The 26713-nt window shown below is 41.0% G+C and overlaps 1 protein-coding gene across 1 annotated transcript; it reads right to left on the bottom strand.

Moving 5' to 3' along the window:
- Positions 1-418: 418 nt before the first annotated feature.
- On the bottom strand, positions 419-2103 carry B3GNT8 (UDP-GlcNAc:betaGal beta-1,3-N-acetylglucosaminyltransferase 8). The gene has a single exon (XM_053689097.1). The coding sequence runs from the start codon at positions 1619-1621 to the stop codon at positions 446-448; it is 1176 nt and encodes a 391-aa protein (XP_053545072.1). The 5' UTR covers positions 1622-2103; the 3' UTR covers positions 419-445.
- Positions 2104-26713: the final 24610 nt, after the last annotated feature.

The following is a 26713-nucleotide window of genomic DNA, read 5'->3' as shown; positions in this document are numbered from 1 at the left end:
TTTCAGGATCACCTTAGATGAGAGCAGGTAAAATAACCATGTTTAATCAGCTGATTATTTCACCTGTGCTCTAGTTCAGATGTCCTCAAAATCTGGCCTGTTAGGGAGGCCTGATGACAGTTTTGTAAACCAGTGGTATAGGTAGAGCAGAGGGCTGGATGAAGTAGCAAATAATTATCTGTGGGTCAGTAAAAGAATAGCAGAGATCTGCTGCAGCTCAGGAATAGTAGCACTATAGATGAATGATAGAGGTGTTACTGGCAGTATTATTCACAGGTTTGGTTCAGGTATAGTAGAGGGAAACAGAGTAGTAAAGTTGTGTGGTGACCTAGTTGTGTGGACAGTATAGGAGGAGCAGAGTAGGATGGACATCCAGGTTTGGTAAGTTAGCAGAACAGGTTCAGGAAGGTAATAACATGCTGCCCCCCCCCCCATCCAGTCAATATTACTCTGCATATTGTAAATGTTTCCACATTTTTATCAACTCCTGTGGATTCCTCTTATGCACTAAGAGGAGGTTCTCGTCTATGCAACCATGGTTCTTATCTGTGCAGGGAGTCTCAAACGTCCGAAATCTCGGATGTGCAATGGGGTTTACACCCAAAGCCTTGAAACACATCCCAGTGTAGACATCATCAATGGGGAACGGAGTTACAAAATGAGATACCAGGTACAGCCAATGTGTTAGAGCTCCAGAAAACACATAGCCACCTCCTCCAGCATAGGGTGGATACCACCCATCAAAGTATGTAGGAGGAATGTAGTACTTGCTTTTAGAATCTCTATAAGGTCTAGCTATTTTTACCACATGACCCATATATAAAGCTCGTGACTGGGACTCAGTTAGCGAATTCAAGTGGTGGACAATGTCAGATGTACGGGCAAACACATCATCATCACCTTTTAGGATATATCTGGCGTCTGGGCATTGAAGGCTGGCCCAACCAAGGAAGAGTTGGTCCTTTAGCGTTAGATTGAAGAATGTGTCTTGGAAGTCCCATTGAAGAAGGTCATGGAAAAGTTTGTCTTCATGGAAGAGGAGATTAGAGAGGTCAGGTCCTGGTGTTGTACCCAAAAGGAAGACCAGTCTCACAAACTGCCCGTTGTAGCTACGTTCCATACCCCATGTGCTCCTCACAGCCTGCCTCTGAGCAAAGTTTGCTGGTGAAGACTTAATGGCAAGCAGAAGAAAAGTTTTGTTGGCCACACATTTGTCTGGTTGATCTATGATTAATTTTTGGTCCCTACACCCTCCATAGAGTAGGAACTTTTCCAGGGGCTCATAAAAAGGCTTTTCCAGCGATGGCCTCTTTATTTTACAACCCCAAGCCCTCAACTCCTTGGTGTTCAGCAGCTCCAACTCTTCCCGATTCCATAGAGCCTTAGATTTTATCACCATTCTCCTTAACCCTTGTGCCAGATTATGTAGAGCCAGCATGGACAGCTCTTCTTGTCCATGTAGGGGTTCAAGAAGAAGCAGAGGATCAAATAGAGATTCTGAGGGAGGCTCAGTAGGAGTAGACAAGGAGGGTTCCACATAAGTCAAGTCCAAGAAAACCTTTAAAGCCAGTAGCATAAAAAAGGCGATTGCAGACACTGTGAACTTCCGATATCTCAGCATGGTTATCCAAGTTTGGAAGTGATTTGTTGTTTTAGATACAACAAAGAGAAGAGAAAAAAAAAGGCTTTAATTTCAATTTAGGTCCATAAGCTTTCCACCTCCATTCCTATTTTAACAAAAACATTCATAAAAGACAAAAAAAAAAATCACCCAGCAACCCCTCAGGTACCAGTGGTCCTCGTTAAGGAAGAATTCTCAGAAAATCTGATGCTGTTACTCTTGACTACAGCATCTCATAACAGGACGGCTCTTACATTGCAGGGAACATTGCATTAAAACCACTCCCTGCTCGTTCATTCTCAGCCTCTTGTTTTCCCCCTCCCCTCTGCATCTCCTTTACTTGGCTTCAGATATCTGTATATTATTCCTCCAGCAACAAGACAAGTGATGTGCATAGGTAAATTATTAATGTCATTACAGTAGTGAATCAAATATTCATACTGTTGTTTTGGTTTTTTTACAGTGAGAAAATGTAATAGTGATTTAAGGCAATAGCCCTTAGGGATATGTTTGTATCCCAGTAACAACTCACAACACATCTTTTTTTAAGCAGGGCAGGATCAGTAAAGTCTGGGTAGATGAAATGGTTTTGGTCCCAAAATGACATAACGTATTTAGAAATAAGCTAATGTGGGTTTATCAGGAACTGCAGAAAGATAGTGCGTCTGTGCTAAGTTCTACAATGCATTCAAAATAAAATATTTTAAGTTCTAGAAAAAGTAACAGCTCTACCCTTCTGCGTATTCACTAATAACTTCTCCACACCGTTGCTAGCAATGCACTCAAAAACTAATTGACATGTGCTGTAGGTCTGGCACAGCTTTGGCAAAATGTAGGGGGAATATCCAGAAGATTTCAACATTTCTAAATACTAAAAATGTTAAGGGCATTCAGAAGAAATCACATTTCAGTTTGAATTTGTCAAGTTTTATTTATAGGAACATTAAAGGGACATAAAACCAACATTTTTTTTCTTTTGTGATTCCGATAGAGCATGTGATTTTAAACAACTTTCCAATTTACTTCTATCATCTAATTTGTTTTGTTCTCTTGATATCCTTTATTGAAATGGACACCTAGGTAGACTCAAAAGATGCCGATTGGTGGCTGCCCATATATGCGTTATGTTATTGGCTCTCCCAATCCATTCACTTAGCTCCCAGTAGTGCATTGCTGCTTCTTCAAAAAAGGATACCAAGAGAATGAAGCAAATTAGATAGTGGAAGTAAAGTGAATCATGAAAGAAAAATGTTGGGTTTCATATCCCTTTAAACAATAATTTAATTTCCAATTTCATTATTTATGCTAAAGAAAATGTTGTAATGCATCTTCATTATTTATGTTACTCACTTTTCATGTTATTTAGCTCTGAAAATTTTATTTTTTTCCCTTCACTGCCCACTTGTGAGTCTGAAGTGTACCCTGAGAGACACAAAACCATGACCTTACAACATGCTACACAGAATGGCTAGATCAGTACATACTCAAGAAGCTTTTGAAGGGGTGTGTTCCTGGATTGCAAAACAAAGGAGATAGCTTTTCAGTGACAGTCTGAAAATCAGCACAATGTTATTTAAAAATAAACAAAAACTATACATTGTTACAAAAACACTACCAGATGGGCTATATAAATGGATCATCTACAAAACATTTATGCAAAGAAAGATCTAGTGTGTAATGTCCCTTTAAATACACTTTTGAAACAGCTATAGCTTTTATTAAGAGCATTTTTGCTAATACTTGAATATTACAAAAATGCTTCTATTCAAAACTAAAAGGCATCCATGTGGATTCCAATTTTGTCTGGAATGTCCCTTTAATAATATATATCATACATAAAAAAGTTTTTCTTAAAAGGGATATTAAACAGTATGAGATTTTAATATAAAATGTTTAATTATGTGTAGTTAAAACAAATTTTGTAACATACTGATATATTTTGTCCCCTTTTCCTGTAATTGAAAATTGTTGATTTTCTAAATTCCACTGAATTTCTATAAAGTAATGTTTGAACTTTAGTTGCACCTTATTTGTTTCCCCTGCTGAAGACAAAGGGGGCGATTTATCAAAGGCTTCGCAAGCCTTTTCGACCCCCTACGACTCATCAGACCGCTGCTTTCCTAACCTTTCGGGGAGATTGACAGCTCCTGACCGCGCACATTTAGCTGTGCGCGGGCAGGGGGCGGGATTGCACGCGAGCGCAAAATAGTGCTCGTGTGCAATGCTGAATTCTGCCAGGGGAATTCAGCCCGCCAGAGGCGAGCTGCAGCGGACAGGGGCGCGTATATGCGCCCCTGTCCGCGACAGCTTGATAAAACGACCTCAAAGGGATTCCTCACAGCTTTGTTTGCACAAACAGAGATAAATAGAAAACTAGTACAAACATGGCGGCGCCCATTAATTTATAGAAACTAAACCATTACACTTATATTTTCAATATTTAAACAACTAAAATAATTGTAAAATACATCTACATATTATTTGAAGGATACCATTTGCTTTGAATACATTATTATGTCTAGCATGTATTTATTGTTTAACATCCCTTTAATGCTTTCCTTACCACACAAGCCAGCCTGCAAACACACATTTAAATGGACATTAAACACATCAAGATATTAAAGGGACATGATACCCAAATGTTGAAACACTTGAATGTGATGCTGCAGAGCTGTAAAAAGCTGACTAGAAAATATCACCTGAACATCTCTATGTAAAAAGGGAAGATATTTTACCTCAATATTTCCTAAGTATTCACACCCCATTGTAAAGAGATTTTAAGCAGCCAGTCAGGATACTAGTCCCAGGACCAGGCACAGTCATGCTATTTTTCTATTTAGTTTAAGGAAGTTTACTGTGAAATCTCATGAGAGTTAAGTGAAATCTCATGAGATCACAGTAAAGCAAAGCATGACCTTAGCACTGCTGATGCTGGTTGGCTGTTGTGTTTTTTTGTTTCAACGTGCAGCTTTACAGCAGCTCTAACTGTTCACAGAGCACTTACTATTGTAAGCTGAAGACATTTTGAGGTAAAATATCTTCCTTTTTTCATAGAGATGTTGAGGTGATATTTTCATGTCAGCTTTTTACAGTTATGCTGCATCACTTTCAAGGGATTTAGCATATGAGTATTATGTCCCTTTAATATAAATTGTTTAATTACATTTAGTAAAACAACTTTGCAATATACTTTCATTTTTTATTTTCCTGTAATTTAATTCTGAATATTGTGGACTTTGCAATTGATGTTAAACATGGAAGTGCAGACACAGCTATATTCTACACAGTCATTGGTTGCACACTCTAGTAAGCCATTTATAATCATTCCTGATTGGCCTCAGCAGAAAAGGTAACCTAAGTTACAATATGGCGGCACCCACTGCTTTATAGACATTAACTTTACTCTCATTTTTTTTCAATATTTAAACAATTAATATCATTTTAAAAAATACATGTGTTTAGTGTTTAATGTCCCTTTAAGAAGTTCCTGCTTCTTCTCCATTACACAACTTCAGAGACGGCGGCGATAAATCACCCTGAACTCGGTCATTCAGGGTGACTGACAGGCCCTTCAACTGGTTGCACAAGAACAAGGGATGGGATATCTTAAAGGGATATAAAAATGCAAAAAGAAGGGGCGGAGCCTACAGCTGTTGCGGAGAGTCATGTTTTTGAGGAGCTCCTGACTCTATCTGGACTTTTAGAGGTTATTTCTCATTTAAAATTGGTCTGATACAGCTGAGTTTGAGGGTGAAGTGTCCTGGAGCACCCCAGAAGTGTTTGTGAGTTCTTATTGCGAAGATAGACTTTCCTATGTTCCTCAGCTAAGCAGTGAGGGGAGCTGACCGCATGACAGAGAACCTATGCTGTGAATCTGCTTTCCTGGGCTGCTTGGGCTGCCGCACATTCCCCCCCCCCAAGATCCACTGGATACTGGGTTATCAGCAGTGAAAAGTGCTGCTTCAGTTAATACTGTTCCTTCATAACAACATACATTTGTTTTTACTATTGTTAATAACACTCAAAATGGCGTCTGCTTCCTACGATCTACTATCTGCTGCATCCTGGATCTTAGAAGACCGCTTAAAGGAATTGGAATTACACCTGCTTCATGCGCTAGAGCATGATAACGCAGACACTACTACCCAACCTGAGTCAGATATGAAGCAGCCAAGGGACAAACATAATCAGCTACTAGAGTACCCACGGTCGCAAAGTACCCAAACCTCTAGGGTAGCCTTACCGGAGCTTCCTGAGAGAGGAGAAGACACCCACCAAGAGCGGAGGTTTATGCATGCTGGCGAGGTCATGGTGGCTGATTTCTATGTCCCAACACAGCCCTGTTCATATGATCAGGCCAAGAGAGAGAGGCCTCCCACCCTAGCAAAGAACCTAGTAGCGGTGAAAGGTAGCGATTCTGACAGCGCTTATGCCTACCATGTGGCTGCTCTGCAACTATCACCTCTGTTTAAGATTTGGCCCATAAACTTACCGTTAGTGCCTGGGTCGGCCGGACTGAATCTGAAGCTGTGGGAAGCACGTACAAGGCAGAATATGAGGCTGTATGGGGACATATTTGGGACATATGCATTTGCCATCTGTGACATGCAAAATTACTGGAAAGTAAAGGCGGGTGTCGGCTAAGGCTAGTAAGGTAACAAATCAGTCCCCCTGAGTTATCCCTAACAACCATGGACGTTTGTAGAAGATAACATGTTTTTAGACTCTTACTTAAAACTTGCAACGTCTTTCTTACGAAATGGGGACTTAACACTTGTTATAACAATGATGCTTGTATATTGATATTTGCTTGGTTTAATGTGATATTTTCTTAACGGCTTCTGTCTACTCTTTCCTGACTCTATTACGTTGTGAGTTGATCAGATTCATGGAAGATATATGTACTTATGTTTTATTATGCCTTTATATAACATAATCAATGGAGATGTTAGTCTTATTTTGCTCATAACAGGTAGTCAGAAGTACTTCTGTCCTTTGATATACCACAGATCTAATATTACAAAATAATGTTTACCGGTTACTGTTCTGGGATACCGTATACTAATCAATATTTACTCAGTTAGTAAGGAGACTACTACTTTGTTTCTAATGAAATGTGCACATAATGTGGGTTTGCTCTTTTTTAAACATGCATATAGGTTAGAAAAGTCATATTTTCTTTATGGTATGTAACTATGCATAGGTTGTTGACCTGACGCCAATATGGGACTATAAGTGGGTATAGTTGTAGTGTTAAAATCTAATACACCCTAAGGCTATATGGCCGGTCCTATTATATCTAACCTAAGTTAGATTAATGAAAGAGATACCTCCTTACAGAAGACTATAGTATGGTTCTCAGTGAGTATATAACATAGGGAATCTCCTTAACTATAGTGGATTCACTTTCTGCAGTACTGAGTATTCCTGTGCCTTATTTTGAGAGTTAAGCTTTACCCACTACATAGAGGATCTCACTTCTGTACTAGTTTCAAAAGCAAATGAAAGTACAAAATGAGGTCTCTGTTTAGCCTGCTAAGTACACATGCAGAGATATTACCTTAGATTTTCTTAGGGAAAAATTCTATCTACATGAGACTCCATGTGGTACTTGTGTACTCTTACGCAATATTATAATCTAAGAGAATGTTTTAGAATGTCTATTGTAACATGTTTATTTGATGATGTTTTGCTTATGACCTCAATAAAAAATTGTTTTACGAGGGGGGCGGAGCTAACCGCCGTGTAGAGTGGACGGCTTAAGACAGAGCTCCTCCAAATTTATTAATATAAGTGACAATAAAAGGCTTATTTGCACCTACAAAAGCCATTTTTACACTTGCTCTGTGAGAGTTGCCTAATACCCAGGACCGGCACCTTGTTTTGGAGACTCCACAGAGCCTTTTTGCGCCACCACGAAGGGTCTGGCGCCAAACCAACGACCATTCCTCAGCCCATCCACCCATTTATATCAGCAAACTGTACCGGAGGGTCGGGGCTCCGCTCCGGTACAACCGACACTGACCTGGGACCTTTTGCAGGGGAACTGTGGCGGCAGAATAGTTAGAGGTGCGTGGAGGAGAACTCCGGGGCCGGTGCGCTCCAGAGAAACAGCCGACTATCACGCTTGATCCGGCACAAGGAGTTAGATTAGGCCAACTAGGCTGCGACACCTGCAGTGGGAGCTTTGTGGCCGCCGCCGACAAAGAACAGACCCAGACTCCATTTCTTCTAGTTGGCCATACAGAGGGAGAAAGCGGCGGGAACAGCCGCCATCTTGCCGCCTAGGCCCTGCTTCCTCACATCAAGCAACAAGCTCCGGTCAGCAGAGGTGCCTGAGCAAAGCCGCCCTACAGATTTCCTCTCCTCCTTCCTGGAGGTACCACCGGGGAAGCCTCTGCCTACATAGCGGGCCCTGCTGGATCACTTAACAACCGGGACTGCCATATTGACTGGGTGAGTCACGATTTTACCACGCAGCACTGCTGCTTTTAAGGGGGCTCCACTATCTGCAACTCCACACTACCTAACTCAGAGGGGGTACTTAATCTAGGAGCCGGCTGTAGCCCTAACATTGTAACCTTAGCTGCCAGGGGTGGTACAGTGGGACTTGGAGGGGTGAAGTCCGAGGAGGCCACTTTCTGCAAACTGCCAGGCCCACTTGCCCCCTATCTCACATCAGCTCTGCCCTGAGGTTCCCCTGGCCTCCTAAGTAACAAATACAAGTGGAAAGGAACAGCATCATACCCCCTAAGCCTCCTATGCCAAGTGACTTCCAATTAAGTAGTGGTGGGCTTGCGATATGAGTTCAGTCCTATCCTCTTAGTGTCAATCTGGGGGGACAACAACTACCAGCCTGGTTGGGGCCTGTACCATTCCACTGTCTCTTAACTCACTCCAAGGGTCCCTGCAGACTCCCTATACACATTATATCTGTATATTTCACAGGGCTTTTACTGCTTTTGGAGGTGGGCTCACAAGTTACACCCCTCACCTGAGAGAACTGGTACACCTTTGGCATTCATCTCATACGGATCTATATGTGTCACTAGCTAACCTTTAGAACCACACTGCTGTGTACCCACCTCCTTTACATTGAGAGATATCTGTTCAGAGGCGCTATCAACATATGGCTCTCCATACAGGGGCAGCATTGAAGTTCTGTGTTCTGTCCGTTTAAGCTGCTACCACTGACAGCTTGCTGTCCTGCTTACGTGTAGTGCGGAAGAACTGCTACCCTTGCCAAACAAAGAAACCAAATCCTCTCACTGGATCAGCACTAGGTCTCAAGGTTACATTAGCAAAGTTACATCCCAGGTCACTCCCAAGTCCCTTTAAGCACAGTACCTGCTGGGAGGCAGACTTTGTTCATAATCACTGCTGATCCCTTGGACTGAGGCTACTGTCATAGAATTGTGATTTATTGTGCTGCTGCGTCAGCTTCTGTTCCTCTGCGGCCCAGCTCAGAGTGGAGTGTTTTATTTTATTTTTGTGTTGTGTCCTTGCATAACTTGCATTTTTCCTTTCACAGGTCGATTGGTATTTAACTCTTTAGAACCCAGTTGCTCCTGCCTGTTTGTCGCACTTATGTAAACCGTTAACTAATAGAGAGTGCAAATTTAGCCTCTCACCCTGTGCGCTGACCGGCAGAAGTCACTGTTCCAGGTACTCTGGGCTTAGCTGCCCATTTGTGTGTTAATATCACTTTCTATCATTGAACCCCCCCCTCTCGGACTCATCCTTTCCGGCCTGCTTACGTGGGCTGGTCACTACCACTCCCCTTTTTCCCTTCCTCCGGGTCGTATCCCTCCTTCCCTGAGTCAGAGGGGCATACCCCCCTTAAGAATCTTAGAGGTGCCTCACTACAAGTAAAGGAGTAATCTAAATAAGGCGCCCACCTGGCTTCTTTCTCCACCTGAGTTGGCATCTTTTGATACATACAAAGCCTTGTAGGGTAGCATGCTGCCCATACACGCCGCTATGGGGAGGTAGAGGTTACAGGTGGTCGGCTGGCCCTACTCCGTTACATAATACTAATGTGCATGTGTATTATCCTCTTTTTATTTTATTAGCCTGTCGGGTCCAATAGCCCCCTTATCTATTCCTAATTCAGGCTCATTGGTTTAGTTGGAGGTTCTCTCTTCTCATACAAAAATGCCACACAACGCCAGGAGACACTCGAAGACACCAGGTTCTGTGAAAAAAAACGGTCCTGGATCATTTCACACAACCTCCCAAAGACCAGATTGAGGATTCCAATGAAGGTCTGAGTGAGTCTGAGTCTCTGGGGGATGGATCCCAACCTGACCATATGCCCCAAGTGAGCTCACAACATCTAATAACGGAGGCAACTCTTAAGAAAATGCTTGCAAACCAAACTATCTCCATAACCAAGGAAATCCAGCGCAATCATGCTGAACTCCGTAAAGACATCTCTGAGATAGGTGACAGGGTGAACTCCCTGGAAAGAAAACAGGACGATCTTGCCACTGACCATACTAATTTATTGTCCTACTCGGAATCTCTTGCGGATCAAATCAGCCAGCTGGAGTTCAAACTTGCTGATGTGGAGGATAGGGCACGCAGAAACAACGTAAGGTTTAGAGGAATACCAGAGGACATCCAACCGGCAGAGATTCAAAACTTCCTGAAAGATCTCTTTAAAGAACTGTTGGGACCAACAGAGGGGCTGACAGACACCATGGAAAGGGCCCACAGAGCCTTACGACCTAGAACAGTCTCTCAGGAGAAACCGAGAGATGTCATAGTCTGCTTCCACAGTTTTATCTTTAAAGACAGACTCATGCAGGCGGCCTTTCGGAAGCCGCAGACATCGGAAAGATTTAAAGACATACAACTGCTGCCCGACCTATCCGCACACACTCTGCAGCACCGGAGATACTTCCAGCCAGTTACACAGATCCTTCGCAGGGAGAGTATTAAGTATAGATGGGGATACCCTACTAAACTAATAATCACAAAAGACAACAAATCATTCACTGTGACCTCTCTTTCTCAGGGGACTTCTCTCCTTGGCCAATGGGGACTCATGGCAGTAGACTCACGGGGACCCCCGGCTGCTCAGTCTAAGCTAAGAGTCACAGCCCCCGAATGGTCTGTTAAGGAACAAAGGCCTAAGAGGATGAGAACACAGCAGCCTACTGACGAAATCCAATTAGAGTCTCCATCCTCCTGAATATGAGCTTACTTATGTTTATTTTGCAGGTCTGATAAGATACAATTTGCCTACCCCTACTCTCATTACCTTGTGTTGCTATGTTAACAATGTAACGGAGTAGGAGCTGTATTGTCTTAAAAATGTGACTTCTTAATCATATATGCCCACTTTCTACTGTTTCATACTAGACTTATGTGTTTTCACTGTTCATTGCTTTCCGATGTTTCATGTTAGGCCCTTGTGTTCCACTAGTCTTATATAATACAGGCATGACGCGATAGAATGTTCCTACCTCTGCTCTCTCTATTTTTTGCTGATACGCTGACGCGTCACTGAGCTGGGTCTGCATTGATTGAAACTATGTGTTTACAATGTTCATTACATTCTGTCGTTTCATGCCAGACCTCTGAGTTCACCCTGTTTTTTATTTTACAGGCACAATAAGATAAAATGTCCTTAACCTCCATCTCCTCACTCTTTGTTGATATTTTAAAGTGTTCTTGAGAAGGGTCCGCATTGACTAAAATATGCAGCCTTTGATCATATGTAACCACATTCTATTGTTTTATGTTGGCATGTATGTGCAGATTGCTTATTGTATCCACTGCTTCCTATGGTTCCTGTGTTCATTTTAGCTCATTATGTTTGGTCACGCCCTCTATGGGGCCCACAGGTTTACATTTTCTTGCACCTTAGTTTACTATCTCATTGTCTAGTCACTCAGCTAGTGGAGTGGGGCTGGACCTTCCAGCTCCTCTCATTCATTTGCCCTTAGCTCCCCCCCCTATAGGTTAACCCACACCAGGGTTCCACCTAGGTGGACTATTTCCACCTGTGTTGTCAGTACATTTCCGCCTTACACTCTGACTAACCCCCTCCCCTCCCATCCCCTACATACCTCATTCCAAGACCTTAACCTAAGTCTCCCAGATCTCCCTACTGCCCACCCACTCCCCTGGGCTAGTAGTGGACCATGTCCCGATTACGAATATGCACACATAATTCCAGGGGCTTAAACTCTCCCTTCAAAAGGAGCCTACTCACTCATATGCTTAACCACCACAACCCCGATGTTGTGTTTCTGCAAGAAACGCACTGGATGTTAGACGCTCCCCATAGATTCCACTCTCGCTCATATACGACCATAGAATGCTCTTCATTTACAAAAAAAGCACGAGGGACTGCGGTCCTGATTCACAGGAGGGTAGCTTACGAGGAAATTGAGGTAATAAGAGACCCCCAGGCTAGATACACTATAGTAGTCTGCAAGCTTGATCACGCCACACACACCCTAGTTTCAGTATACCTTCCCAATACCCAACAACCTGCTTGCCTCAGAAAAATTCTGAGATTAATCGACCTACACAAACAGGGCAGGGTCATAATAGCGGGGGACTACAACATGATCTGGGACACTAAACTAGACCGCAAGACGTTATCCCCAACCAAGACCACCTCCCAACTAACTCTCCTCTCCACACGCTTTAAATCAATTATGTCTGAATTTGGATATTACGACATCTGGCGCTCATTACACGCTACAGACAGGGATTTCACCCACTTCTCCCAGGCACACAAAACCTATTCTAGGTTAGACCATATTTTCTGCTCGGCAACGACCCTGGACTCAGTACTCCAATCTAGTATCCCCCTCTGCTCATGGTCAGATCACGACCCAGTACTGGTGGACCTACACACCAGTGACCCTTGTCTTCATATAAGCAGGTGGTCCCTTCCGCGCAACATTCTAGCAGACATCCCCTTCAGGGAAGAGCTACGAAGAGATCTTATAGAACTTATTCAACTTAACGACAATGGTCAGACAACTGATGATACACTCTGGGGAGCTATTAAAGCGGTATCCAGAGGCTATATCATCCGCAAGCAAGCTCGCCTTAGGAAACTGGCTGGACTTTCCTTAGCCCAAGCCCACTGCAAACTTCGGCTGCTTGAATCCTCCAACAGAGCTAACGTCTCTGAAGTACTGACCTCTCAGATCTCAGCCGTACGTGCGCATATTAATCACCTAGAGTTGCGGCGCACCCAAGAAAACCTCACAAAACTTAAGCAGTTATTTTATTATAAAGGCAACAGGGCGACACTCTGTTAGCACACAAATTGCGTCAGCGGAATAGCTCTTCTCGCATACACCAAATCCTTCACAACAACAAGACCCATAAACTTCCCTCACAGATAGGGGACTGCTTCTCAGACTACTATTCTAAACTCTACAACCTTGAGGGCACTGAAGTTAAAGCCCCTGCCTCCACACAACAGATTAAAACATTTCTAGAGTCCCTAAATTTACCGTCCTTAACTACGGAACAACAAGAGTCTCTGTCCAACCCATTTACACAGCTGGAAATTAAGCAGGTCATCCAGCGCCTCAAATCTCTTAAGGCCCCCGGCCCAGATGGGTTCCCCGCACAGTTCTACAAAACTTATAGTCGAGAACTAATACCACTGCTCCTTAGGTTTTTTAATACTGCCAGGCAAGAGGGAAGTTTCAATCGAGAATTCTTGGAGGCTGAAATTATTATGATTCCCAAACCAAACAAGGACCCCTCCTACTGCCCCAACTATAGGCCCATCTCGCTTATAAACGTTGATATAAAAATCTATTCCAAACTTCTCGCTAATCGAATATGCAAACTTCTGCCTACCCTAGTCAACCCAGATCAAGTAGGATTTGTACATAATCGTGAGGGCCCGGATAACACTAGGCGCCTTATCAATATTGCTTGCGAATCGACAAGAATGAACAAGCCTTTCTCGGTTATCTCTCTGGATGCCGAGAAGGCTTTTGACAGGGTCAGATGGAGTTACCTGTGGGAGACTCTTGACGCCTTCAAATTTCCCTCTGACATATGCCTCGCGATCCAAGCTTTATACTCCAACCCCACGGCAACCGTCAGGGGGGTAGGGTTCCATTTGTCTTCATTCCCCATTTTTAATGGCACAAGGCAGGGTTGCCCACTTTCTCCGCTCCTGTTTGCGCTGGCAATCGAGCCTCTAGCGGAAACAATACGTACTGACAGGGACATTGTAGGAATTACACTTTCTGGCTCCAAACACAACATTGCATTGTTTGCAGATGATGTGACGGTGTTTTCTGCAGATCCGCTTCGCACAATCCCTAGACTTTTGAAGATACTTGAGGACTTTGGCTCCCTTTCCTTCTACAAGCTAAACACCCCCAAAACGGAAATTTACTTGTGGGGTTTTCCCCAAAAATATGTCACAGCCCTCCAAAGACAATTTGACTTCAAGTGGTCTAGCAAAGGGATTACTCACCTTGGAGTTCAAATCTCTAATGATTTGAAACAGATGGTTAAGGACAACTATTTACCCCTCTTAGCGGACCTAAGAGCGTTAAAACATGTTTGGGATCATAAGAACATCTCTTGGATGGGCCGTATAGCGTCCCTTAAGATGTCGTTCCTCCCTCGGCTCACCTATATATTTAGATGCCTTCCAATCAGAATACCCAATCACCTTTTGCTACAGTTTCAAAGTGAGTGTTCAAAATTTATTTGGCAAAACAAAACTCCTAGAATAGCTCACAAAATCCTGCAGTTCCCTGTCCAGCTTGGGGGTCTGGCTTCCCCATCCATAGTAAAGTACTATGAGGGAGCTATGCTTACGCACATCTCCCAGTGGGGAGTGCTCCACTCACAAGACAGGTGGAGAGACATTGAACAAGCCTCATTACCGTTTGATATATACCTAAAAGATCTAATCTGGACTCCGGTCCATAGCCGCAGAACCCTAAAGATACATAACTCTGTAGTTTTGGAATGCCTGGCAATCTGGGATAAGATCCGGCACCGTAAACTAATTGCGCCACACCCCTCCACGATCACCTCCATCCCAGGCCTCTTTACAGGTCTAGCAGAAACACACCCCAATACGTGGGCTAGGTTGGGTGTAAAACAAGTTTCAGACTTTTGGTCAGAGACTAATGTCGATGGATATCTCTCGCTGTCTAAGGACAGACCAGGCGAAGACATCCCACCCTACCTCCTATTCGAGTTCACCAGGATCAAGAGTTTCCTCTCTAGCTGGGGCTTTTTTCCCTCTGCTCCACGTCAGCTCACCCCATGGGAGTCTGTATGGAAAGGAGGACGTAGACTCCACAAACCTCTTTCGAGACATTATAGCCTGCTGGACGGTACTGTGCCCCCAGACTTGGCCCCGCACCTACGCAAGTGGGACACTATTCTTCACTCTCGAATCTCGGCTGATGCCTGGCAGGGGTCCCTCACCTTAACCAAAAAATCATTGCATTGTGTGACAATGTTCGAAACCTATTATAAAGTTATTTCCCAATGGTATCTGGTCCCCGCGCGGCTATCTAAGATGTTCCCGACATCTTCTCCGCAATGCTGGAGGGAATGTGGCTCCCACGGAAATATGCTTCACATATGGTGGGAATGTCCTAAGTTGACTCCCCTGTGGAACACCTGTTTCCGTACCCTGTCTGCCCTTGGGATTCAGCTACCAAAAAACCCTGCCACTGCACTCCTACACCTAAACCTACAGGCCCTTCCTAAACATCAGCAGATTCTCTGCGTTTATCTAATGTCATCGGTTAAAACCAATATCGCCAGGTACTGGAAAAAAACATCCCCCCCTCGTTGGCCTGATATTCTCAAAACAATGGCTTACTTACATGCTATGGAAAAGGACATATTCTATAGTTTGGACAGAAGTGACCTTTTTGAAATGGTTTGGACTGACTGGACAGACACACATGACTCCACATGGCTTCCCCAGGTTAGAGTTTAAGAATCCTTGTTACGTACGCCTCAGGCGATCCCCGGCAGTATTCCCCCCCCCTCCTCTCCCATCCTTACAGATGAACCCTCCCCCCCCCCCCCACCCTCTTACCCTTCTTTAACAGCTGTTTGGAAATGTACTGACCCTATCTTTGAAACTTGAATGTCTCAGTTGTAATTTTTCCATAATACTTTCTTCATGTTATGCACTGAAATTTGCAGGGGACCTGCGAGTCCCCATTTACTGTTATATATTGTTAAAAATCAATAAAAACTATTTGAAAAAAAAAAAAAATGTTTTACAAAAAAAATGCAAAAAGAAGATGCTTATTGCACTGTTGCACGCATACAATGATGTGTTTAACTCCTGCAAAAGTATTAAACACATACTGTAGTTAAAGTCAGCTCCAAAACAGCAATGCACTACTGGGAACTAGCGAAAAATATCTTGTGAACCAATCACTGCTAGTTCCCAGTAGAGTAAGATATTTACATATTTTTTTTAACAAAGGATATCAAGGGAACAAAATCAATTTGATGATAGAAGTGAATTTAAAAGTGTCTTAAAATGACTTGTTCTATCTCAGAAGTTTTCAAACCTGTCCTCAGACCTCCCTAACAGGCCAGATTTTCTAGACATCTGAACTAGGGTAATCCTGAAAATCTGGCCTGTTAGGGAGGCGTGAGGACTGGTTTAAAGGGATAGTCTAGTCAAAATTAAACTTTCATGATTCAGATAGAGCAGCAATTTTAAGCAACTTTCTAATTTACTCCCTATTATCAATTTGTCTTTGTTCTCTTGATATCTTTATTTGAAAAGCAAGAATGTAAGTTTAGAAGCCGGCCCATTTTTGGTTCAGCACCTGGATAGCGCTTGCTGTTTGGAGGCTACATTTAGACACCAATCAGAAAGCGCTACCCAGGTTCTGAACCAAAAATGGGCCGGCTTCTAAACTTACATTCTTGCTTTTTCAAATAAAGATACCAAGAGAATGAAGAACAATTTATAATAGGCGTAAATTAGAAAGTTTCTTAAAATTGATGCTCTATCTGAATCATGAAAGTTTAATTTGATTTTCTCTGCTAGAGAACTTTTCAGCCTGCAGCTTGATAAATTACAAATAGATGTGCAATGTTGAGTGCTTGTCACTATTTTAAACATTACATGTGCAGGGTTTAAAGGGACATTCCAGTCAAAATTTAAATGCACATAGATGATTTACATCTTTGAGTAGAAACATATTTGCAATATATGCCTATTGGCAAAAATGCTTCTAGTAAAAGTTATCACTGTTTAAGAGTTAATATTTGTCTCTGCACGTGCATGTGAAGCATAGCTAGATATTCTCAGTGCACCAGCATTTTATATACTGCAGCTGCTCAGAGCGCCAGTGGGGTTTGTATCATGTGCGCAATTAACAAACTGAGTCAAGCACCTTAGGCTCTCTGAGCAAGTGCTGTGTTTAAAATGCTGGTGCACGGTGCATACTTAAATTGATGGTAAATTCAAACGGTATACTAAGTGCCAGTTGATTTTTCAACTTGCTATAGTAATTTATATAAAACCATTACTTTCCTATGGTATCCGTTATCAGCCCCGACACAAAGACCATTTTTTTCTCTTTAGTGAAGTTTTTTCTTGGTCCAATCAAATCCATGGCATTTTGGCATATTTCAATACAAAAAAAGAAAGAAAAATTGATTTTGCGCATGCGTTAGCGACGTCATGCTTCTTGTCTGCTTTCATGACATTTTTGAAGAGACAGATGCCCACAGGTCATGTGATACAGAGAACAACCAAGTAGAAGGGGGCGGAGCTTCAGATGGAACGAACGGATCAGTACGTTTAAAATGTATTATACAAATAGATTATAAATAAAATTAAAAAGTTAGCGACTATTACAAACATGTATTGCTTAAGAAGACTAGATGGTCTGAAATACTATATTTTACCTTCACTTTAAATACACTTTTGAAACAGCTATAGATTTTTAAGATGCACTTTTGCTAATACATGTATATTACAAAAATGCTTCTATTGAAAACTGAAATGCATCCATGTGAATTACAATTTTGGTTGGAATGGCAGTATTTCACAGCTAGATGGCATTGGTTCATGTGTGTCATATACATAATTTTGTGCTCACGCCCGTGGAGTTACTTATGAGAGGGCACTGATTGGCTAAAATGCAAGTCTGTCAAAAGAACTGAAATAAGTGGGCAATCTGCAGAGGCTTAGATACAAGGTAATAACAGAGGTAAAAAGTGTATTAATAGATATATATAAAATCAATATAAATATTTGCATAGGAAATTAGCACATCTAGGCAAGATTCCCCGCTTGCTTTTTCCCAGAAATACTTCATATACAATGTTACCAATGCACAAGAACTTTTGGAGTAGACTGTCCCTTTAAACGTTATTTATGGACTCAGAAGATTTAATTTCATATCATTTTCACGTGTCTCAAAATATTCTTCTTTTTTATTTTTTTCAAGCATTTAAAAAGTAACAAAAAGTCATTACAGATAGAGAATATATATAGAGATAATTCAAATGTAACTTTTATTCAAGTCAATGAAAGGTTAAAAATAGAAATCAAATCAAAGGAAAATGCGTAAAGTCAGAAATTGGCCAACGCGTTTCTGTAGCAACCATATTCATAGCCTAACTACAGACATTACCCTACTTATAAAACAGTAAAACCAAAGTGATTGGCTGCCATGTAGAGAAATAATCAGCTTATTTTACTGAACACTTTATTGTAAAGTGTATCTCCTTCACATAAATCATATAAGTGAGCTCCCCTTAAAATTTAATTTTAAAGGGACATTCTGCCCAAAATGTAAATACACAGATAAATTACATCTTTGAGTAGAAACATATTTGCAATATACATGTATTAGCAGAAAAGCTTCTATTAAAAAGTAATCACTGTTTTAGTGTTAATATTTTTTTCTGCACGTGCATGTGAAGCATAGCTAGATATTCTCAGTGCACCAGCATGTTATATACTGCAGCTGCTCAGAGCACCAGTGGGGTTTGTATCATGTGAGCAAATAACAAATTGAGACATTACCAGATGGTACAAGCACCTTAGTCTCTCGGAGCAAGTGCTGTGTTTAAAATGCTTGTGCACACTTAAATACACTTTAGAATTAAATACACTTTCGAAACAGCTATAGCTTTTTAAGATGCATTTTTGCCAATACATGTTTATTAAAAAAATGCTCCTTTTCAAAACTGAAATGCATCCATATGGATTCCAATTTTAGCCGGAATGTCCCTTTAAAATAATCCATAAGGGGCCTGGTAATACTGACGAGGCATTTTATATAATCTGTGTGTGTTTGTCTTTGTGCAACTTTCTGTCACATTCAACAGCTTCCCAGACGGGCAGGGCATTAAAGGGATATAAAACAGTATGTTTCATTGTTGTAGTAAAAACAGCACTAATCAGTTATTCTTAACCCTTTGAGTGCTAAGCACATTTGAGGGTTTTTTAATTTTACATTGTTTTAAATATTTTTATTTTTTACTTTTTTTCTTTTCAGATCCCCAAGACTTATACCGTTGGAAAGGTTAGGCGATTACCTTTCCAACGGTGGGTCTTGGGGGTCTGTAGCTGCTTAAATGCCTGAGATACAGGCTTCTAAGCAGCATGCCCCCTTTCCCTATATTGTATATTTTAAATAAAGTTGCACGGTGACGTTATCACGTCATTACGCGTGACATCACCACGCAAAACGGGAAGCCCCGGCGATGCCTGTCACTCTACAGGCACGATCGCCGGGGTAGGAGCGGGTGGGAGCCCCCAGATCTCCCTCAATGTGGGAGAGTGCTAGCGACGGCTCTGAGCTGTCGTTAGCACCTGAGTGAGAAACTCTGTGACGGCTCAGAGCCGTCGTTAGCACTCAAGGGGTTAAAGGGACACTGAACCCAAATGTTTTCTTTTGTAATTCAGATAGAGCATAACATTTTAAGCAACTTTCTAATTTACTCCTATTATCAAATTTTCTTCATTCTCTTGGTATCTTTATTTGAAATGCAAGAATGTAAGTTTAGATGCCGGCCCATTTTTGGTGAACAACCTGGGTTGTCCGTGCTGATTGGTGGATAAATTCATCCACCAATAAAAAAGTGCTGTCCAGAGTTCTGAACGAAAAAAAAAAGCTTAGATGCCTCCTTTTTCAAATAAAGATAGCAAGAGAACGAAGAAAAATTGACAATAGGAGTAAATTTGAAAGTTGCTTAAAATTGCATGCTCCATCTGAATCACAAAAGAAAAAATTTGGGTTCAGTGTCCCTTTAATAGAAATCACTGCAATATTTGTTATTTATCATTTAAAAAGGATTTTACCCTTTATTTCTTTTTTTTTTTTTTACTTCATTTGTACAATGACCATTACTTCCTGTCAGGGGGCTGTGGTCACTACAGGAAGGCATATCTAGCTTGATGTCATTAATATTCTAGAGTAACATGAGCTGGCTTAGCATTCAGATAATGCTAGAGAAACAGTAAGTCTGTTTTGCTCATACTCTGAAGAGGCAGAATGCAGCCTCAGTTCGAAAGGTGTCAGCCCTCTTCTTTTTTGAGGGCACAGGGGCTACAATACAAAATTCTAAGTGTTAATTTTGCAAGAAAATCAGTAGGTTGTTTGCTTTTTTTTTTTTTTAAATAAAATTTGTTTATTTTAGGTTTACTTTGAATTAACATATTCATTATAACTATAGGAGCACTATTTAATAGATAAGATCTTCTGTTGTAAACAACATGACAGCAGACAAGAGCACATGTTTAATTTTTTATTTGAACAACAAAAAAATAAAACAAGTTTGCTATTTACAACATATTTTTTTTAAATTAAGAAAGTTTATAAAATAACAAAAAAATTATTTAACATTCTTTTCTATTTTTGTGGACGAGGATAAGCATAAATATTTTTTTTTGAATATTTTTCTTTAATAAATAATATTTAAGAGCCTGACCAGGGCATTTTTATAGACAAACAGCCACTTAATGTTCCTTCTTCTGGTACAAAGCTAAACAGAGTGCGGATGTAAAAAATAAATAAAAAAAAATCTATGATCTAATAAACTCGCATTTCGCCCTGCAGCATAAATCCATCTTTGCAATGTTTATGCAGACACCTCAGCTCCATTTACGCAGAGCAATTGAATGTACAAAGAAGAAATCTAGCGCCAATGTCTACAATCTACCAACTATCTTAATGTAGACCTCCTAACTAGGTCTGCATAATTCTTGAAAAAGGCTCTTAATAAAGCCGAAACGCGTTGACAGCAGCTGCTTGGGATCTATAGGATTATATGTATATATAGTAAACTCTTATTTAGGCATTGTATTTTTTTTAATTACAGTGTGCACTATGTGGATTTATTTTCTGTTATAGGCCACTGAAGTATCGCTGAATTTTCATTGGAACACTTAAGTATATTTTTATGAAGATAACAACTTTGGGATATTCAGATATAAAGAAGATATTTATTTATATACTGTATAAGAAGACTTTTTGAACACATTTGAGAATTTGGGATTAGTTTCTTTTGGACCTTTTATCACTGGGACTTATCCATATAATATATTTTGTATCACACACACGTTGATTTATTTTTAGACTACTGTCTTTGTCTGCACCATTATTAGTGCATCTGTAATTGTGTGTTGTATGTTAATATATGTGCATATATTATAGAATTAGGGACTTTATATTTTTACATTTTTGTCCTTCAAATTTGCATTTTATCCCTTACACCTTAGCTTTTTTTGGTGCTTTCCTTATATATTGTCTGACACAAAGAGCAATTATTAGCAATTAACCAACATTGTATAACCAACTGGTCCCACTGTAGGAGGGAGAAGTTTAGGACCATGTGCTGCAAGATGAATATACGTTTACTAGATGTCAGAAAATTGGGGTTCATATCCCTTTAAAGGTACACTCTAGTCAAAATTAAACTTTAATGATTCAGATAAGGGATGCCATTTTAAACAACTTTCCAATTTACCTTTATCATCAAATCTGTTTTGTTCTCTTGGTATTCTCAGTTGAAAGCTAAACCTAGGTAGGCTCGTATGCTCATTTCTAAGACCCATTTTGACATTTTTTCACAGTTAGACAGTGTTAGTTCATGTGTGCCATATAGATAACATTGTGCTCACTCCTGTGGAGTTATTTATGAGTCAGCACTGATTGGCTAAAATGCAAGTCTGTCAAAAGAACTGAGATAGGAAGCAGTCTGCAGAGGTTTAGATTCAAGGTAATCACAGAGGTAAAAAGTGTATTTATATAACTGTGTTGGTTATGCAGAACTGGGGAATGAGTAATAAAGGGATTATCTATCTTTTTAAACCATAAACATTTTCAAGTAGACTGTCCCTTTAAAGTGAAGGTGAATTTAGATGAATCGGTGCCTGGTTTTTAATAATCCTATTAAAAACAAGGGCACTTTAATTCATCAAAATTGACATTTCACTTGTTTTCTTCAAAAACCTACCTTTTAATCCTGACAGCCGCTGCAGCGCTTCCTCCGCCCGTCGCAAGCCCTCTTTGCGGGTCCAAAATTACGAATCCGGCTTCCTCCAATCACAGCGTTGCCTCAGGCCATGATTCCCCGGGGGAAAGCCGTGATTTGAGGAATACAGATTCATAATTTCTGACGTATGAAGAGGCTTCCGACGGCCGGGGGAAATCGCTGGAGCGGCTGTCAGGATTAAAAGGTAAGCTTTTGAAGAAAATGGGTGAAATGTCAATTTTGATGAATTAAAGTGCCCTTGTTTTTAATAATATTATTAAAAAACCGGACACCGATTCATCTAAATTGACTCACTTTTCTTCATAACTATCTTATCTACTGATAACAATTAGGGACAGATTATACATATACAATTATAGAAACTAAAGCTTTATACTTATATCTTACATATTTAAACCAGTGTTTCTTAACTCCAGTCCTCAGGACCCTTAACCCCTTAATGACGCAAGACGTACAGGGTACGTCTTACACAAACTGGTCTTTAAAGACCAGCGACGTACCCTGTACGACGTTGGGGTTGAAAGCGGCTGGAAGCGATCCAGCCACTTTCCGGTTATTGCAGTGACGCATCACTGCAATAACATTGTTCCCCATCCGATGCAGAGAGAGCCACTCTGTGGCCCTCTCTGCACCGGACATCGATGGCCACAATCGTTGGTGGGTGGGAGCAGACGTGGGAGGCGAGTGGGCGGCCCTCGATGGCTTACAGATGTGCAGAGGTGGGCAGGATCGTGGGCGGGGTTGCTGGGGGCGCGCACGGACGCACATGCGCGTGCACAGGGGAGGCGGGCGCGTGCACTGGGAGGGAGCGGGTGGGAACCATTACATTATGGAACAGTGTGTTTTACATTTAGAGGGAGAGAGGGGGAATACAAATTTAAAAAAAAGTTAATCTAAGTGATCTGGGAGGGGGTGGTGGTTTAGTCTTGGGGGGGGAAGCTACACTACAGAAAAGTGGGGGGAAAAAATAAAAAATATACATTTTTTTTGTAAACTGGGTACTGGCAGACAGCTGCCAGTACCCAAGATGGCTCCCAATAATGTAGAGGGGGAGGGTTTAGCGAGCTGTTTGGGGGGGGGGGATCCTACACATCAGCATATGTAAATATGCTAAAAAAAGAAATAATAAAAAAAAAGGATACCTTTTATTTTAGTAAGATGGCAGGGACAATAATTGTGGGGTGGGGGAGGGAAGAGAGCTGTTTGGGAGGGATCAGGGGGTCTGATTTGTCAGGTGGGAGGCTGATCTCTACACTAAAGCTAAAATTAACCCTGCAAGCTCCCTACAAGATCCCTAATTAACCCCTTCACTGCTAGCCATAATACACGTGTGATGTGCAGCGGCATTTAGCAGCCTTCTAATTACCAAAAAGCATTGCCAAAGCCATATATGTCTGCTATTTCTGAACAAAGGGGATCCCAGAGAAGCATTTACAACCATATGTGCCATAATTGCACAAGCTGTTTGTAAATAATTTCAGTGAGAAACCTAAAATTGCGAAAAAATTTACGTTTTTTTTAAAATTTGATCGCATTTGGTGGTGAAATGGTGGCATTAAATATACCAAAATGGGCCTAGATCAATACTTTGGGTTGTCTACTACACTACAGCTAAAATTAACTCTACAAGCTCCCTAATTAACCCCTTCACTGCTGGGCATAAAACACGTGTGGTGCGCAGTGGCATTTAGCAGCCTTCTAATTACCAAAAAGCAACACCAAAGCCATATAAGTCTGCTATTTCTGAACAAAGGGGATCCCAGAGAAGCATTTACACCCATTTATGCCATAATTGCACAAGTTGTTTGTTAATAATTTCTGTGAGAAACCTAAAGTTTGTGAAAAAGTTAACATTTTTTTTTATTTGATCGCATTTGACGGTGATATGGTGGCATGAAATATACCAAAATGGGCCTAGATCAATACTTTGGGATGTCTTCTAAAAAAAATGTCAAGGGATATTCAGGTAGTTCCAATGTAGCTAGCACTCATTTTGAAAAAAAGTGGTTTTGAAATAGCAAAGTGCTACTTGTATTTATTGCTCTATAACTTGCAAAAAAAAAGCAAATTACATGTAAACATTGGGTATTTCTAAACTCAGGACAAATTTTAGAAACTATTTAGCATGGTTGTTTTTTGGTGGTTGTAGATGTGTAACAGAGTTTGGGGGTCAAAGTTAGAAAAAGTGTGTTTTTTTCCATTTTTTCCTCATATTTTATAATATTTTTTTAGTAAATTATAAGACATGATGAAAATAATGGTATCTTTAGAAAGTCCATTTAATGGCAAGAAAAACGGTATATAATATGTGGGGGTACAGTAAATGAGTAAGAGGAAAATTACAGCTAAACACAAACACCGCAGAAATTTAAAAATAGCCCTGGTCCTTAAGGGAAAGAAATTGAAAAATGGCCTTGTCCTAGGGACATTATACACTCATTTTTTCTTTGCATAAATGTTTTGTAGATGATCTATTTATAAAGCCCATAAAGTTTTTTTTTAAAATAAATGTATAATTTTGCTTATTTTTAAATAACATTGCTCTGATTTTCAGACTCCTAACCAAGCCCCAAAGTTTTATGAGAATACCGTCAGCTACCTTCTCCAGCTTGCTCCTGTTTGTGTAAAGGGTCTTTTCATATGCAAAAGAAGGGGGAGGGGGGAGTGTCTTATTTCCCACTTGCAGTGGGCTTTCCAGCTGCCTTTTCAACAGAGCCAAACTGACAGCTTCTAAGTAAGTTTTTAAACAGTTTTATACTGGATTTTTATATCAGTATCTGTGCATCTTATTCTTTATAGTAGTGTCTATTACATGCAGATATATGAAAAGGAATGTATACTGTCCCTTTAAGGGGTTAAAGGGACACTGAACCCAATTTTTTTCTTTCATGATTCAGACAGAGCATGAAATTTTAAGCAACTTTCTAATTTACTAATATTATAAATTTTTCTTTGTTCTCTTTCTATTTTAATTTTAAAAGCAGGAATGTAAATATTAGCAGCCAGCCCAAGTTCAGCACCATGGATAGCGCTTGCTTATTGGAGGCTTACATTTACCCACCAATAAGCAAGCATAACCCAGGTTCTCAACCAAAAATAGGCTGGCTCCTATAAATCACATTCCTGATTTTTAAATAAAGATAGCAAGAGTACAAAGACAAAATGATAATATCAGTAAATTAGAAAGTTGCTTAAAATTGCTGCTCTATATGAATCATGAAAGTTTAATTTTGACTTGACTATCCCTTTAACTTCCTTAAACTCAGGAGGGAAATGTGACTGAGCCTGCATTGGCTGCTTAAAGTCCCTTTACAATGGGAAATGGATAAGAAGGAAATGATGAGGTAAACCGTTTTTTCTCATAGAGATGTTAATGTGATATTTTCTAGTCAGCTTTTTACAAAGATGCTACATTCAACAGTTAGGTAACATCAAATAAAAATAAATTGTTTCCTTTTTCACAAACTTTAGGGTTCTCACTGAAATTATTTACAAACAGCTTGTGCAATTATGGCACAAATGGTTGTAAATGCTTCTCTGGGATCCCCTTTGTTCATAAATAGCAGACATATGTGGCTTTGGTGTTGCTTTTGATAATTAGAAGGCCGCTAAATGCCGCTGTGCATCACACGTGTATTATGGCTAGCAGTGAAGGGGTTAATTAGGTAGCTTGTAGGGAGTTTGCAGGGTTAATTTTAGCTTTAGTGTAGAGATTAGCCTCCCACCTGAAACATCAGACCCCCTGATACCTCCCAAACAGCTTTCTTCCCTCCCCCACCCCACAATTGTTCCCGCCATCTTAAGTACTGGCAGAAAGTCTGCCAGTTCTAATATAAAAGGTATATTTGTTTTTGTTTTTAATAGCATATTTACATATGCTGCTGTATAGAATCCCCCCTTAGCCCCCAATATCATGGATCCCCCATCAAACAGTTCTCTAACCCTCCCCCTCTAGCCTAATGGGCGCCATCTTGGGTACTGGCAGCTGTCTGCCAGTACCCAGTTAAGTAAAAAAAAAAGATTCTTTAATTTTAAGCTACTTTCTGTAGTGTAGCTACCCCCCCTCCCAGAACCCTTCGATTACTTTATAAATAAAATTTCCCCCCACTTTTCTCCCAATGTAGGGTAGCAGTTCCCACCCGCTCCCGCCCCGTGCCCGCACGCCGCCCGCCCCCCGTGCACGTGTTCGTGCACGCCCCCGGGTACTCCCGCCTCCGATCCCGCCCCCTCCAAATGATCATGGGCCCATTGCAGGCCGCCCACCCGCCTCCCTGTTTCGCTCCCACCCACCAACGATGCTCCGGTGCAGAGAGGGCCACAGAGTGGCTCTCTCTGCATCAAAGGCTTGTAAAGGGGTATTGCAGGATGCCTCCATATCGAGACATCACTGCAATACCCTCAGAGCTGCTGGAAGCGATCGCAATCGCTTCCAGCACTCTGTTAGACAACTGACGTACCAGGTACGTCTATTGTCATTAACTACTTGTTAATGCATGACGTACCTGGTACGTCAGTTGTCATTAAGGGGTTAAAAGGGACCGTCTACTCCAGAGTTTGTATTGTTTAAAAAGATAGATAATC

Source organism: Bombina bombina, chromosome 7 (genome assembly GCF_027579735.1).
Source record: "Bombina bombina isolate aBomBom1 chromosome 7, aBomBom1.pri, whole genome shotgun sequence".
NCBI classification, from domain to species: domain Eukaryota; kingdom Metazoa; phylum Chordata; class Amphibia; order Anura; family Bombinatoridae; genus Bombina; species Bombina bombina.
Note: the sequence above shows the minus strand (reverse complement) of the source record. Positions and strands in the feature narration are given on the sequence as shown.